Below are 15,136 nucleotides of genomic sequence, written 5' to 3' on the forward strand. Positions count from 1 at the left end.
AAGATAAATGAACTAGTGCAGTAATATGGTGACATCAACATGTATTGCTGTTCTTCCCTTAAGGGAACTGTTCCTTCCCTTAAAACAAACTCAGTGTTGCAACGGTTAAGCCAGTCCCATAGTCCCCTCTCTCAGATCTAGGCAACATCACTTTGCAAGAAAAGGTTTGTTAAGCAATTTGCTCAAGCTCGCATAGTGAATCACTCGCAGAAGTAGGCTGAGGACCTGGGAGAGCTACCTGTCAATTATTCTGTCATCAGAGTGACATTCATGGGAAATACAGGGAGACATTTTGTACCAGCAACAGAAATGATTTGTCATGCTGGAGGAGGCATTTCCCAGCCCAGATGTCCTCCTGGTGAATTCCAGCTGCAAAGCCCATCTTTGAACGTTGGCTTCTACCACAGGTAACCTTCTGTGCTTGGTTCTCAGCCCAGACACTGTCAAAGAGTTGCCTCAGTGTTGACTACTTAAAGACAAATCTGTAATTCACTTCTAACACTAATGCTCATTAACAGGCTTCAGCAAAATCATATCATCAAGTTTCTAACAGCAGGTCTTGTTTGAACAACTCCACAAAAAAAGAAAAAGATTTTCTTTTTTCCCTGTAACTTCACTTGACCTCTCCCAACCTGCAGGAACAGAGGAGTCTTCACAGCTGATAAGGCCTGGCTCTGTGTTCACCCTTCCCTGATCCCCAGGGCCTGATTACTGCTCACCTGACTTTGGGTTTTCTCTCTCCAGCACTGGCTTTATCAGTCTCTGGCTAATCATATGTTGAATTGCATGCAGAAAAATGATACACATGGACATATATTGCCATATTCAAAAGATTTGGAATTCACAGAGAAAAAAAAAATTCTCACTTCATTACTGCTTCTCTTGGAGTGTATTAATGTGTTTTATGATGAGACAAGAGCCACAATATATTTGCATAGCTGAGAAGGATTCTTATCTCTGTTTTTCAAATGATAGACTTTGGCACAGAGAAGATAAGTAGCCAATACAAGGTCTCTCAACATACGAGCAGTAGTCACAAATGGGATGCAAGATGGTCACCATGAGCTCTCTATTTTCAAAAAGTTTCCAGAAAACTCTCTCTTTCAAAGAATTCATGCAGTGCATCTCCAACAACTGTAAAAGTCTCACTGCATTGAAATAAATAAATAAATATATAACAACTATAGTTTTGGAAGGGGAATAGAGAGGTGGGAAGAAGCTGATGACGGGCAGTGGGAAACATTGATCATCCATATGTGTGATGTCAGTTATTATCCTCTGCTTTGTTTCCACCCACACCTCTGCACAACTCAGATGATTTTGCTGATATGCTGTTTATCAAGCAACAGCACCAAGGCATGCAAATTACTGGGAAGAAAGTAAAGGAGGAGTGCATAAATCAAAGGAGAGAGGAGGAAAAGCTCCCTCCAGTGCAATCACTATGGTCATTTTTCATACAACACAGGAAGGTTGCTTTGAATATATTAAGTTATACAGATGTTAAACTCTCAAACTTCAGTCACATTAGAGTCCATATCCTGCTTGGTTTTTTTCCTGCATTAAAAACAATTTTTAACCACCTGCATATTCACAGTTGTTGGGAACAGTACTGAGTTTAATGTAGTGCATCATGTAGGGAATATGCTATGTATATGAATTCATATGAACATCTGGATTTCACACAGTCTGTATGAAGAAAGAAGATAAGCAAGGTTTCCTAAAGGACTTTGATTATGAGAGATCCCTCACTGTCCATAAGGATCTCCAGGTGACTTTTCTAAGATTAATGGGAGTTTTACGTCAAGAAGGGGTCACAAAATTTGTGGTATCTATGGAAGACAAACAACATTAAAACTCTCAGGAGATCTCTGCCAGTTCCTCACATCGACATGCTTTTCCTCACTGCCCAAGACCAAAAGACTGAGGTTCAAGCATCACTTACCATCACCTTGTGCCTTCCAATGAGGTTTGGGGACTCACAGAGCAGCTGTACATCTGACACCGTTACTACACAGGGTTTCTCTCCAACTAGAACAGTGTAGTTGAGCTTGGCATTTCCTCCTGCCACAGGTGGGATCAAGTTCTTGCCCTGAATAGAAAGGAATATCACCCACGACCCCCACAAAAAGTGTTGTCAGAGTTTGCCTTTCACCTCTGGTTTGCTGTTGTGACACAAGCATTAACATTACACATGACATTCCCAGTTCACCCTTCTCTAACTTAGCAAGGAATGGTAAACCTAGAAAAGTGATGCAGAGGACGATGTGGATGGCTATAAATCATTATCAGTCAAAACAGCCTACTCTGTTTGTCTCTTTCTGGCAGTAATGGGGAAATTTTGCAGATAAGTCCTGCACAGACAGACCATCTCAGGACATATTCAGATAGGTAAAATATACCCCCTTTTCAAATGTGCAAAAAGGTATTCTTGCATACACAATCATCTCTTTGTACATGTACCACATAAAAGTGTTGATAAGGAAATTTTGGGCCATAAGATTACTTCTTTCTTTTGCAGTCTGTTTTATATAAATGACTGGGTTTACTCCGTTTCATTCAGTTTCAATCAGGGTTTGCCGAGAGTGAGAGAAAAGTTTCTAAAATCTCCAAGAAGAGATAGACATGGGCATGTTATTGCCAGTCCTGCTACAGGGGTGGAAAAAGGTTCTCTGTTGACCAGCAGCAGATGCAAATTTAGTTTGCATACAAGTAGTTACAGAAAGAGTTTACTTTTGATGTAATTTTGTGTAAAGATCCAGTTGGCTATTGCTAGGTTCTTGGAAATTAATGATGTGATGTTTCAGATGGTGATTCTCATAAGATCCTGCTGGATTCAATGAGACAACGTATGAAATCTTGTGAATGAAATAAATCTCCGTGACATGTTCAGGACACCACAGTTGTTAGTGGGCCAGACATAGCAGAACAAAAGGCAAGACATGCTTGACCTTATCTTTACTCTCCATCTCACCTTCAGTATAATGGGGCTTCCTGGCTTCAGCTCCAGGATTCCTGAGGGATTGAAAACCTCAAAGACTGGGTTTGGATAGTAGGTGAAGTTGGTTTTGTTGAGGATCAGCAAGGACTGCACATTGTCCAGAATGAAGCCAAACTCCTCTGGACGCTCAGCCAGCTCAGACTGGTGATTGGGGTCAACTGCTAGTGCTGGAGCTTGGCAGGTCATCTCCGTGGAGTTCTGCACCTCACAGTTCTGGAAAGAGAAACACAACATAAAGAAATTTTATCAGAAATGCTCCTAATCGTCTTAGTGTACATATACATCCCAAAGAAATACTAGCCTACATACTGCCACAGGACAGTGAGGAACAGACCCTCATAATTATCATGATACAAGTTGATGCACCTCTGCTTCAATGCATACTTCATCCTCAAAAAGAGATCAAGACTGGGAAGGGATTAGAAAAGTTTCCCTGGAAGAGGATTGTGGAGCAATTTTAACTGCAATTGGTTGTGCTATGATTCCCCGCCAAGGAAAGTAAGCTTCTGGGATTAACAGCATCAGCATCTTCTTTTAACCTTTTTCCCTCAGGAAACAGAAAGTTCTTCCTTTTTTTTGTGCAGCAGAGCATAGTTAAATCTTCATGACCACTCCACAATTAGATCTCAGACTTTGGGAATCACTCCAAAATTGCAGCAAAAGCTCAATTTTGACTAAGATTTTTGGGGGGGGGGCATCAGGCTGCCTGAAAGGTGAAGATGGACTGGTGAAGAAACTGGAAAGTAGATACTAGGAGATCTTGAAGTTCAATGTCAACCGTGGCATAGACCTGCTTTTTGTACCCCTGAGACACGGATAATAGGTAGGGAGAGGTGTTTGCTGCTCTAACTCCCATTTAAAACAATTAGGAAATAGATAATTAGCATTTTCTAAAGATCTGAGTTTAATGATTCCTGGCATGATGCACCCTAGTCTCCCCAGAAACCAGTCAGCTCTATGGGGAAAACACCTTTGTACCAGCTGTACAAAGCTGTAAGGCTCTTCTCCAAATCTCATTGATGTCTCCAGTGCTGACGGAACATTCAAGTGCTAATATTGCTTTAGGTAACTCAATAGAAAGATAAGTAACTTGCACCAAGCCAGATTCATGCTATAAATTAAGTTCAATGTTCTTTGCTGCAATAGATGTTACCAAGTAAAGATCAACAGTTGACTCAGTTGCTCATTTACTAGGTTAAACTATGAGTGGGTGCAAAAACATTGAAATTCCTGTATTCTCTTTTTGAGCCTACCACAGATTCATCATTATTCATGTGATATTTGGCTATTTTAGGTAGCCAAATTATTACCTATTATTTTAGGTAATATCTGTCTGTGAGGTGATTTGTGATTCCTTCGTCAACAGTGCTAAAGAAGAGCAGGGATTAATTTTACAACTTGAGAGTTGCAGAGGAACTCATGATATTTCACTGACAGGACTAAAAAAAGACAGAGGAAAAAAACAAACAAACAAACAAGAAAATTCTGTCTTTCTTCTCACAAGTCCCAAACAAGTGCCAGGAACAATGTTATATCAGAAATTTGCTTGCTTAAAAACGGGTGATGCAGAAATTAACATATCTTTCCTGAGACCCTTTCCAATAACATACATCTGTAATTAATCAGGAAGTGGCTTTCTTCAAGGTCCCTTGAAGATCACAGACAGGATTTTGCCGTCTCTCTCTGCACACCTCAGTTGACCATCATAATAAAGCAGGCAGTCCTTCTTCCTTCACTATCCTCAAAGCTTTTTTGTTGAGGTGAACTGGAGCTGTCCTGAACCTACTGTGGGGTCCAGGATATATACTCACATTGATGTGTTCTTTCCCGCCATGCTTCGCTCGGATCTGAGGGTTTTGGATGAGATCCAGGTGAGTTCCCCACACTGCAATGGGTGTGTTGCCACTGGAGAAGAAAGAAGGGAGAATGTGAATCCAGCTAACAGATACCAGGGATTAGTGCACCAGCAATGGATGATCTATTAACATTACCATAGACAGGCAGGCTTCTCAGTCACGCAGACAGACTCCTACGCTTCTGTCCTTGTGATATATTTTTTATCATTTATCAATTACAGAAAAAAATATCACTGTGGCATTTTCTAGTGCAAACTCCCATGACTTGCTGTCATTTCTGCTGAATGCCTTTGTTATGAGTTACACTTCACTACGTGGATGGGATGGGTACTTCTTTTCAATCTTCTGTCATTTCTAATTTGTTAGAAACAGCTGAAATTTCCCTGTCCTCCAGTCTTTCCTCCAACTTAACATTTTTTTTCTCAGAATTAATTACAGAGAGTCTTACTACATCTCACAGCTCCCTGGAAAGGAAAAGGAAATAAAAAAGAATCCTTCATGAACAAGAGGAGAATAAAGCAAACCTGATTTCTTGTTAAAAGTGTCACATCCAGTAGGATCTGGGTGTTCTTTGTCTGGACTCAAGAACACCCAGACATTGGTAATGAGAAGAATAGTGGGAAATCCAAGACTTCAGATTACTGACCATATCCCTTATATTACCCAAGTGAGCACCCAAAGCCTTCAGGGACTGTGTCTCTTGAGGATCCAGAATATCTCAGTTGGAGCCCCTAGACCACAAAAATCTGTTCAAAACATGTTTTTGAAATCATCATCCAGCACTGTTGGTTAAAGAGCTCTGGGTAAATAAGTCCTACAGCACAGAGGACTCCTACAGAGTCTTTAGATTTGCTGCGTAGAATGCATTTGCTTGGTTTCCACTTAGTGTCTCAGGCAGATAAGCTTTACAATGCCTGTTAGTACCAATGTTCAACAGAATGCACTTTTCTAATTTCTATACACCTTTGTTCAGACAAAGCCTCATTTCCCAAGAAAGGGGATTCATACACACCACCATACTGATGCTGGGAAACCCTCTTGCTATCATAAGGCCCACCACTGCTTCATAGTGGTGCTTCAAGCAGAGTGCTTCAAGCAGAGATGCAGATAGAGCCCTCCTCACTCCCTGCAATCAGTGTCACCTAAAGGAAATGGCTTTTGGAAACTCCCTTCTTTCCTTCCAGTAGCCTCTTCTGGTTGCAATCAGGTGTCAGGGCTCATACAGCCAGGCCAGGCTGACAGAAAGCTCATCACTGCACAGTGCTATCTGCTGCAGAGCTGAGGAGTATTCTCATTGTTTTCAACACATGTCTGTGTAACTCGTCTTGCAAGATATTCAGAATGCAATTTATGTCTTGGAGCTTTTTGCAAAGGAAGGGAGGGGAGGCCATGCAGGAATCATTTGATTTATGTGAGAGTGGCAAAAGAAAGCCAAGCATTCCTTACTTGCCTACAGGTAAAAGTCCACATACATCCAATGTAAAATATGCATTATTAATGAAACAAGAGAAAAACACTGGAGAATAATACACGGTAGGGAAGAAGCTTGTGCTGGTCGACAGATCTACCCAAGTTCTGTCCTTTGTTTTCCATGACTGTCATGCATCTTCCATTATTAATCATCTGGGGCTAGTAAGATATGAATGCAAAAACACATTTCCCAGCAGTGCAGATACCAAGTTTTGGTGTGCTGCAACTTGTTGGGACCATGCTTCTGTCCCTCTGACTACAACCATCCTGATGAACCAAAGATGTCTATACACCAGCTCAGACATTGGCTGATGGTCATCTGTATTGTTGAAATGCGGTATCCTGGCTTGGCTTCAACTACCTTCCAGGCAATGTCTGATCATGGTTGGAGGAATGGCATGGGCCAATGACTGCTCCCAGTAGCAAGATGGCTATGGCTATGAAGGATAAAAGCTCATTTGGCAGTATGGATGAGAGCTATATATAACTATACACACACACACACACACACACACACATATACATATATATATATATATATATATATATGTAGAGAGACTATATATAAATGACTTCAGGGCCAAAGAATAGCCCTAGACTGTTTATTAGTTAGTTAATTCAGAGATAGTGTCTATTGATGAAGAAGATGAGAGATTTGAAATTGTGTGAGGAGCAAGGTGTAGGTAGGGGTGTTCTGCTATTGCAATAAAAAGTCCTTGTCACCTTCTCAAGTCTTACAATAAATCCCAGGATCACCACAGGAACCTAATCACAGCCTGGCAAAAAGTAAAAATAAGAAAAAAAAAACCAACCTAAATCTTTCTCAGCAGCTAATGGTAGAACTAGGAGCTCTACCAACAAGCACATACCACCTCTTTCTGAAGGTGTTTCTGAGACATTTTTCTAAGAGGTTATGATCTTTCATTCAGACAACCTCTATGCAGTCTAATCCATGTTTAAGACCACATTTAGCCTTGAGTTTTTAAGTATTTTAAATTCTTTTCTCTGAAATCATCAGCTGTGATGAAAAAAAAAATACAGTGGGATATTTTATGGAGCAAAAGAATGTCTTCCATTTCCATGGAAGATCTCTTTGGGTGGCTGAGCTTTCTTGAACCCTCAGGAGATTTCTTCTGAGGTCATATATCCACTTATAAGAGGGTTCCCCGTCCTCGCCTAATAGCAGAAATACACTCTGTCAAAATTCTTCTTCAAATTCACTATTCCCAACATCACCCAGGGAGAGTTTGCTTTCCAGAAACCAGAAAAGTATATAAATTTAGCCTTTATTTTTCCATTATCCTCATTCATCTGGAGTTTTGGCTGTAGTCATTAATTGTTATGAATCTCTGCTGATTCAAGTTAGAACCTTGTATTTTTCTCAAATGAGAGTTTTAAATGTTCCAGACATACCAAATATGTGTATATATATATGGATATATATATATGTGTGTGTGTATTTATATATGTGTGTAGAGATATATATAGAAACCCTTTTAATTAATCACCACTGTGCAGACAGTTTTACACCATGTGTTAAAAATACTGTATTTGGTTTGGAAATCAAGCTTGTCGTTTTATACTGCAGTTTTTAAGTATGTCTACAGCAATTGATTAGAGAGGAGCCTCTCTCTTAAAAAAGAAATGAAGTTACCCAATGAAGTTACCTGTCCCACCGTTGCCTCTTCCCAGCAGACCCAGATTCTTACACCATCTACTTGTTTCCAAGCTTCTGCACTTTTTCTTTTGCTCTTTCTCTTTCTTCTTTTTTTTCTCTTCTTTTTCTCTTCCTCTTTTTTTTTTCTTTTCTTTCCCCTTCCTCCTTCCACTCCTCCCGCATTTACAATCCTTTCCCTTGGCCATAAATCACAATATACTTTGCTCAGGGAAATTCCCTTGGCTGCAGGAGCAAGCAGCAGCCCAAGTGCTATGCAGGACTCTCCCAACAGCTCCCTTGGCTGATGGTTCATGGCAAGACCTCGTTACCTGGTAATGGGAAGCAGCATCAGGACCTTGCTACACTTATCTCTGTTCCCGAGAAACATCAGGACAGAGGCAACGGGTGGAAGAGAGTGTGATAACACACAGACCCAACAATTGCTTCTGGTCCTTCTTACCTCTCACATCTCTGACCTGTCTGTCCTCACTCTCACTCGCAGCTTAGCGAGTTACTGGAACCACTCACCTACGGGAAATGGGAACAATAAAGGTGCCAAGACTAGGAATTTTCTTAATTTAACTCCTTGTTGCCCAGAAAGCTCTGAGCATGAGTTTCCTTCAGCAGATTCAGATAATTGCTACTTGTAATTCAAATCAAACCCAGGTCAAATGTATTAACAGAGCCTTATAAAATTCTAGTTACCTGCCAGCTCAATGTGACTCATTTTTTTTGGCTATGTGAGTAAATTAACAGTAATCTTTCATTTATTGTCTTGGAAAATGGTGTTTGAGGAGGCTTTAAGCCAGATTGGGTATATTCATCTCCTAATTTTGCAAAGCTGGTTTAGTAGCAATCATTTGTCCCTCAAAACAGCTTAGCCCCACAGCCAGGAGTGGTGAATCAGAAAGCACAGTGGATTTGCTGTAATGAATCATACTGCATAACAAATATAGTGAGGAAGAGGCTGCTTAGTTTACTTTGTGATACATGAACTTGAGTAAGTTATTTTTTTGTTTGATTCTTAGGATCTTACTTTATTGCACATTCACCCAGCTCTTTTTGAAGACCTTGTTCTCATGCTTGTCTCAATTATGATCTCCAGCATGGAGATCCCCAAGTTAGCAGTTATATTGCACTAAACAGTCCTAGAAACCATGAATTGCAGTGGTAATCCTGGTTATAACATCTTATATCTCTGGACCCTTCTTTAAGATTATGACCTGACCTCTCAGTGATTCAAAAGTGCAAAAGAAATGTCAAGAAAGCAAAGATGAGGTGAGTAGTTCTAGCCAAAATTTGGCATCATCCATGCAAGCATCTCCACATCCAGCCTTGCAGGGAATCACACGTTGCTCCCAGCCATCCTTCCCCTCATCAGCTCCATCATCCACAACTAGAGATACAGATGTCTCTATATCTCTGCCTGGCAGCTCCAGGAGAGACACCAAAGCTATGGAGAATGTCTCCTCTTGTCCACCAACTAGGATAGATGTAACATGAAGGAAGACTCTTGTGCTGCAAATTTCCTGTGGATAACAGGGAAATTCGCTCTCCAGAGCTGTCAATCTCACACCTTTTAACCAGCACTAGACCCACTTTAATAAGGAAGGGAGCAAAGTGATTTCTTATTTCACTGATAACCTGAACTCTGACTGAAAATAAACCCCCCAAATGGAAAATCTGGGTGCTAAAGCTTCAAGCCCAATGTGTAAAGATTCAATCCGGCTAAATCGGTAAATTCCCCCACAGTAATTAAAGCCACTAATTGATTTGTGAAAACATCTTCTGGAAGGGAACTGAATCAAGGGGATTTGTCAGCCCTGCTCCTAATCCCCAGATATTCCAATCAGTCCGGTTTGACAGGAGAGCAGAGGACTGTAATAGTTGAAAGAGAGGAGTCTGAAATTTCTTATTTGGTATCTTTTCAAGAAAATTGCATTGTGTTTAATGACCAATTTCTCCCTTCATAAAGCCATTTCTGTAAGCTTCTGAGGGCATTTAGGTAATGCTTTGATGTCTTTCAGGCATCAGAACAAATGCTCCTCTCAGACACCTTCTGGGGAATTCTCACCAAAGCAGCATCAACGGAGCAAAGAGGAAAAGGGAGTACTAACACGGAGAAAGGCTCTTTGGTGGGACAGGAACAAGGATTCCTTTTGTGTTTGTATCTTGGAGGATGATCCTGGGGATTCTGGGAATTACGGCCAAAAAAGTGATACCAAATAATAAGCCATCAAGCACACGAGGGCTATAGGAATAGTGGGGATTGCTGGTTTCATTTTCCTAAGTGAGGTCAGGACATTTATACCTGGGTCTAAGAGACTAATGAACATTTGACCAGCGTTACCATCATAGGAGGCCATGAGCACAGCCCAGCGGGGCCAGAAGCACAGTCACAACCAGAAACACAAGGAGATGCAGCTTCCAAGGGTACAGCTACTTGATTTAACCACACGAAGGATGGGAATAGCATGCAGACAAGGAGCATCCTTGTGCTGAAGACAAACCCTAGACTTCAATGAAGAGGGAAGAAGCCTCATCATAATGTTAAAGACTTGCTCCACCTGCCCTTGTAATTACAGCAGTCAGCATGCTGTGGCCAAGGCAGGCTTCAAGTGAGCATTTGCAGCTGAATTTTGCTGCTGTAAGTCAGAAAACTGTACACTGTTAATGGAGTCAGGGTGCAGGATCATTTATCCTTGGATAAAACAGAGTTCCTTTGGAGAAAAATCCTTTGGAGAAAGGAAGGGGAGTTATTGGGAATGTCCACATGATGCTTACCTGAAGATGCTCCACTCAGGCTCGATCCTTTGTATGGTCGGATCCTCCACATATTCATAATGCAGCTCCTGATGGATCTTGGCCTTGTCCACTCTCACAGACACCTTCACCTTCTCAAAGCCTTCATCTGAAGCCGTGGTATTGCAGACAATATGTTTGGTAGATCTCCTGTGGGTGGAAGCATGCAAGAATAAACCAGCCTCTGCCCACAGCAATGCAATGATGCCAGAACACGTCCTGCTGCCTACTCTTACATCCTGTGACCTTAAACTATGCCTTCTTAAGTGCTGAAACTCAACGCCGTGGGAATATGTGGAAAATAGTGTGACACATTCAACGGAGAAAGTAGTGTGTGCCTTTGCACTAGTTTAAGTAGCATGACAGGGCTATGATTACTCAGGTCTCAGAATATAAACTGAATCCTGAGGGAAGCCCAAAACAGACCTCTCTCCAGAAATGTTTCTGCATGATTAAATGCATGATGGATGTTTCCTTTTTGCCTGCAGGCATGTGTAGCAGCAGCTCATAAAAAGGGGTGTTTGTTCCTGAGCTTTCCCAGTCTGGGTTAATAAAGCCCACTTTGCAGTACTGTAAGCCTTGTTTAATTGCAGTTTGCAACATGCCTGGGATCTTTGTATGGGAAGTGCTAATATGGTGAGAAGTATTGCGTGATAACACTTAAGGAGGATTCTTCATCTAACCTTTTTTTTTTTCAGGCAGGGCCCAAAACTAGTTGAATTTTGCAGTGAGCCTTGCCTTCTGTAAAGAAGCGAAAATTGTGGCTTTGCACACTCTCAGTTTCCCCAAGCCTGTGACTGGTTTTATCATATATGCCCCAAAAGGGTAAAACAGGGTCCAATCTTCCTTTGCAGCACCTGGCTTCCAGTGTGGTACTCTCCAGAATCCCTGCATATTCTCCTGAAGAAGGAGGTCAGCACTACCTGAAAAACTCCCCAATCTGCTCTGTACAGTAGCTCTCGTTCCCACCTGTATTTTAAATCACGGGCTGTGGTTTCACCTTCTTGAACTATAAAAGATGAATGACACTCCATGACAGGCAGCTGAAAAGGGTCTCCCACAGCCTGGAGTGGGAAGTGCATTGCCCCAAGACAGTGGTTCCAGGTCCCCTGCGAACAGGCTCTTCTTTTGCCAAGGGCGGGCTAAGAAGAGCATGCCAACTCCATCCCTATTCCCCACCAACACTGGCAGAAAACTGCATTGCACTGGGGTATTTTGAGCTGCAGGAGCCCTTGGGAATCGGACGCGGGCTGATTCTCACAGGGATCAGGGAGCATTCAGCAGGTAACACTGACATTAAGCCTCTCCGAACTGCCATTGAACAGGAGCCAGCCCAGGGCTGGAATGCTGCAAATCATCCATTTCTCAGCACTACAGGACTATTTTGGGATAAAAGGGAGGTGTTTTAATACTTAGAACCAATGTTGTCAGATTTGCTTTCTTCCCTCATCTAAAGCGGGAACATGAAAATGAATCTTTTTAACTATGCACTCCCAGAACAAGCTGCTAAGCACAGGACTGTGGAGAATTACAGTGAAATTTAACAAGGGACTATGGAAAAAAGTACTTCACATACTAATCAAAACAATGAAATAAATCCTATCCTCCCATCTCAAAGTATGCACAGTCAGGTTGCTCTAATGGAATATAGGGCAGAATGCAAAAGTCTCCCTGCAGAACAGATGTGGCCACAGGCAACAGAGGTATTCGGAGGAAACAGTCCTGGCTGCAGAAGAGGTCTCTTGACTATAATTGCATGGTTGTGAAGAGAAGTTCAGTCTTCTCTTTAGGATTTTTTTTCAGGCATATATGGGAGGAAGGACTCATGCGTACCTGTAGAAGAGGCAGGGTTGTCGCCCAAACGTCACGATGACATTGCTGCCTGCATTGAGGTTATTGCCTGTAATGGTCACCTGAGTGCCCCCTGACACTGGGCCCCGCTTCGGCTTGAGATCCAAGAGCGTCAGAGTCTGTGGAAGCAAAGGGTCATGTTGAGAACACAGCAGAAACGTTGAGTTACTTTGACCATCTCTTTAATACTGGAGAGATGTAGGCACCTGCAGACTGTTAATCACATTTTGGGAGATGCCTGTATCTTCCTTCTAAAAGAAAAGCCTAGAATGACTCCAGTCCTATCACAGACACTCTGCTGGAATATCAGATTGGGTGAGATGAATCCAGACCTGAACACTGGTTTTGTCTTGCCTCCCTGCAATATCAGAACTTTCCTTATATTTGCTCAGAAATTTTCTGTGTTTTCAAAGTCATTTCCATGCCTGGAGAAGCTGCAGTTTCTCCAGGTGGAGTTTCCCATTTTCATCACCCACAGGAAACAGCTCAGCCAAGTTCTTCTATAATGCAATACCACCTCTGCAAGATAGCTCTGGGCCTGAGCTGGTGGGGGCTTGAGCTGGTCTTAAACTGGTGGACTGGACCTCAATGGGGGCTCTCCTACTGCAGAGAAAAGTGCAGAACTCGAAAGAAGTGAAAAGATGTTGTTTTTTGGAAAGATTGCTCTAAACTCTATTGATCAGGCAAGGGAGCAGAACCTGCTGTACCATCCTGGAGAGCAGTTAAAAAGGCTTTCTGTGGCCTTGGGCTTTTTCCCCAGGAAAGAGAACTGTGGTGCAACATTGCTCTTCCAAACACATCACAGTGATGGGTTAATATAACAAAAAGGAATACAATTCCTTCCGGGGCTCAAAAATCCCAAAGCTCCTTCTCTTACCACCTTCTCCTCCCTTCTTCCCCAAATCAAGAAAAAAATACTCGCAGTCTGAAGGAACAGATCACCCTCTTACCACAGTGCAGAGAGGAGACATCCATTTTCAGAGAGAAATTTGGAGTTACAGTTTATTCTTTCATTTGCATTTTAATAGAAAAACTTTCCACTCAGTCCCAAGTGAAAAGCCACTATATGCATTTAAATGAAGATTTTTTTTTCCTCCCTCTCTTTAAGAATGATGACACAAATGCTTGAAGCTCTCCTCAGCTCCCCTGAACGAGCAGGTACATCATGCCATCGTCTTATTGAGCTTTGGAGACCATTAATCCACGTTTATAAAATCGCCTGACACACATCACGGCTCCCTCTTTCGCACGCACGCCCTGTCCCCCTCTGGCTAATCATTTTGAAAAACAGCAGCAATATTTCTACTTTACTTCCATTTGAAATGAAGTTACCGCTTGGAGAAAGGGCTGAACATGAAAAACAGACTTATGGCCGAGTAGGAAAACCTGCTAACAGAGCTGGGCCTTTTTCTCTGCTTGCCTCTTTCTGACATGACAATTTGGATAGTTTTCCTTAAGAAGTTCCTTATCTATCAGTTTGTGAAGGTTGGGAGGGAAAGAAGGTTGGCAGGGAAAGAATTGTGTTTCTTAAACTTTTTTGGGAATATCCACTAACATTCACTGTTCTGAAAAAAAGGCATTGGACTACATGGGTCTTCCACGATCCTCTATTTTTATGGTACTCTCTCAGGCTGCAATGGTAAATCGTCATTAATCACTTATTTGAGTTAAAGACACAAAGTCTGAGTCCCAGTGCTCAGCAGTAAGGGACCCCGTCTCCCTAAATTCAGGTGAAATGACCATTTGTGCCCTTTTGAGGACTCCCGCAGATCAGAAATACATTAGCAATGCTCCTATGCAAAGCATTGCAGCATCTCATGCCAGTCTCACAAAAGGGTTTGTGGCTAAGCTTTCCAAGTTGCAATAAGTCATTAATTATTCACAGTGGCTTTCATAAATATTGCACGGCATGTTTGCACTGAAACTCAGCCTCCAGACTGTTTACCATTTCCTTGCTGGCAAAAGGTGATGGAAAATGCAAAGGGGTCTAGCAGATGAAATGGATGGTGACAGAGGAGGGCAGAAACCCTTCTGCGTCCCTCATGTTTGCTTTTGCCTGCTTCCCAGCTCTTCCCTTTCCTCCATCCTGTCCTTGTCACAATCTGTCCTAAGAAACACCCTCCAAGGTGGACATTTTGGAGGTGTGAGGTGAGTGTCTGCAGCTGGTAGTGTCTTTTCTCATTTTTGTCTTTTCTTCTTGTTCTTGGCAGGAAGTATTGCACCCTTGTGTGTAAAAATGTAGAATGTAGGGGGCAGGCACTTAGTATCCATAAGATCAGCAGTGAAACCTTGGCACACAGAGCTAGCTAAGTGTTGGCTTTCAAAGTAGTTTTTCTTTCTTTCCTTCTCTCCTTCTCTCTTTCCTTCTTTCTCTCCTTCTCTCCTTCTCTTTCTTTTTTTTCTTTTTTTCCTTCCTTCCTTCCTTCCTTCCTTCCTTCCTTCCTTCCTTCCTTCCTTCCTTCCTTCCTTCCTTCCTTCCTTCCTTCCTTCCTTCCTTCCTTC

General features: G+C 42.0%; 1 protein-coding gene across 1 annotated transcript in view; it reads right to left on the reverse strand.

The window, feature by feature from the left end:
* Positions 1–15,136, reverse strand: part of PLXNA4 (plexin A4) — a 406,841-nt gene that overhangs the window by 47,138 nt on the left and 344,567 nt on the right. Inside the window, exons 15-19 of the mRNA XM_026052424.1 lie at positions 12,617–12,753; positions 10,766–10,933; positions 4,810–4,903; positions 2,972–3,211; positions 1,943–2,089 (exon numbers count right to left, since the gene is read on the reverse strand). Coding sequence (XP_025908209.1) covers positions 1,943–2,089; positions 2,972–3,211; positions 4,810–4,903; positions 10,766–10,933; positions 12,617–12,753 — 786 coding nt within the window. The remainder of the gene's footprint in view (positions 1–1,942; positions 2,090–2,971; positions 3,212–4,809; positions 4,904–10,765; positions 10,934–12,616; positions 12,754–15,136) is intronic.

This window comes from Nothoprocta perdicaria, unplaced genomic scaffold (genome assembly GCF_003342845.1).
Source record: "Nothoprocta perdicaria isolate Ctin4 unplaced genomic scaffold, notPer1 scaffold_89, whole genome shotgun sequence".
Classification (NCBI taxonomy): Eukaryota; Metazoa; Chordata; class Aves; order Tinamiformes; family Tinamidae; genus Nothoprocta; species Nothoprocta perdicaria.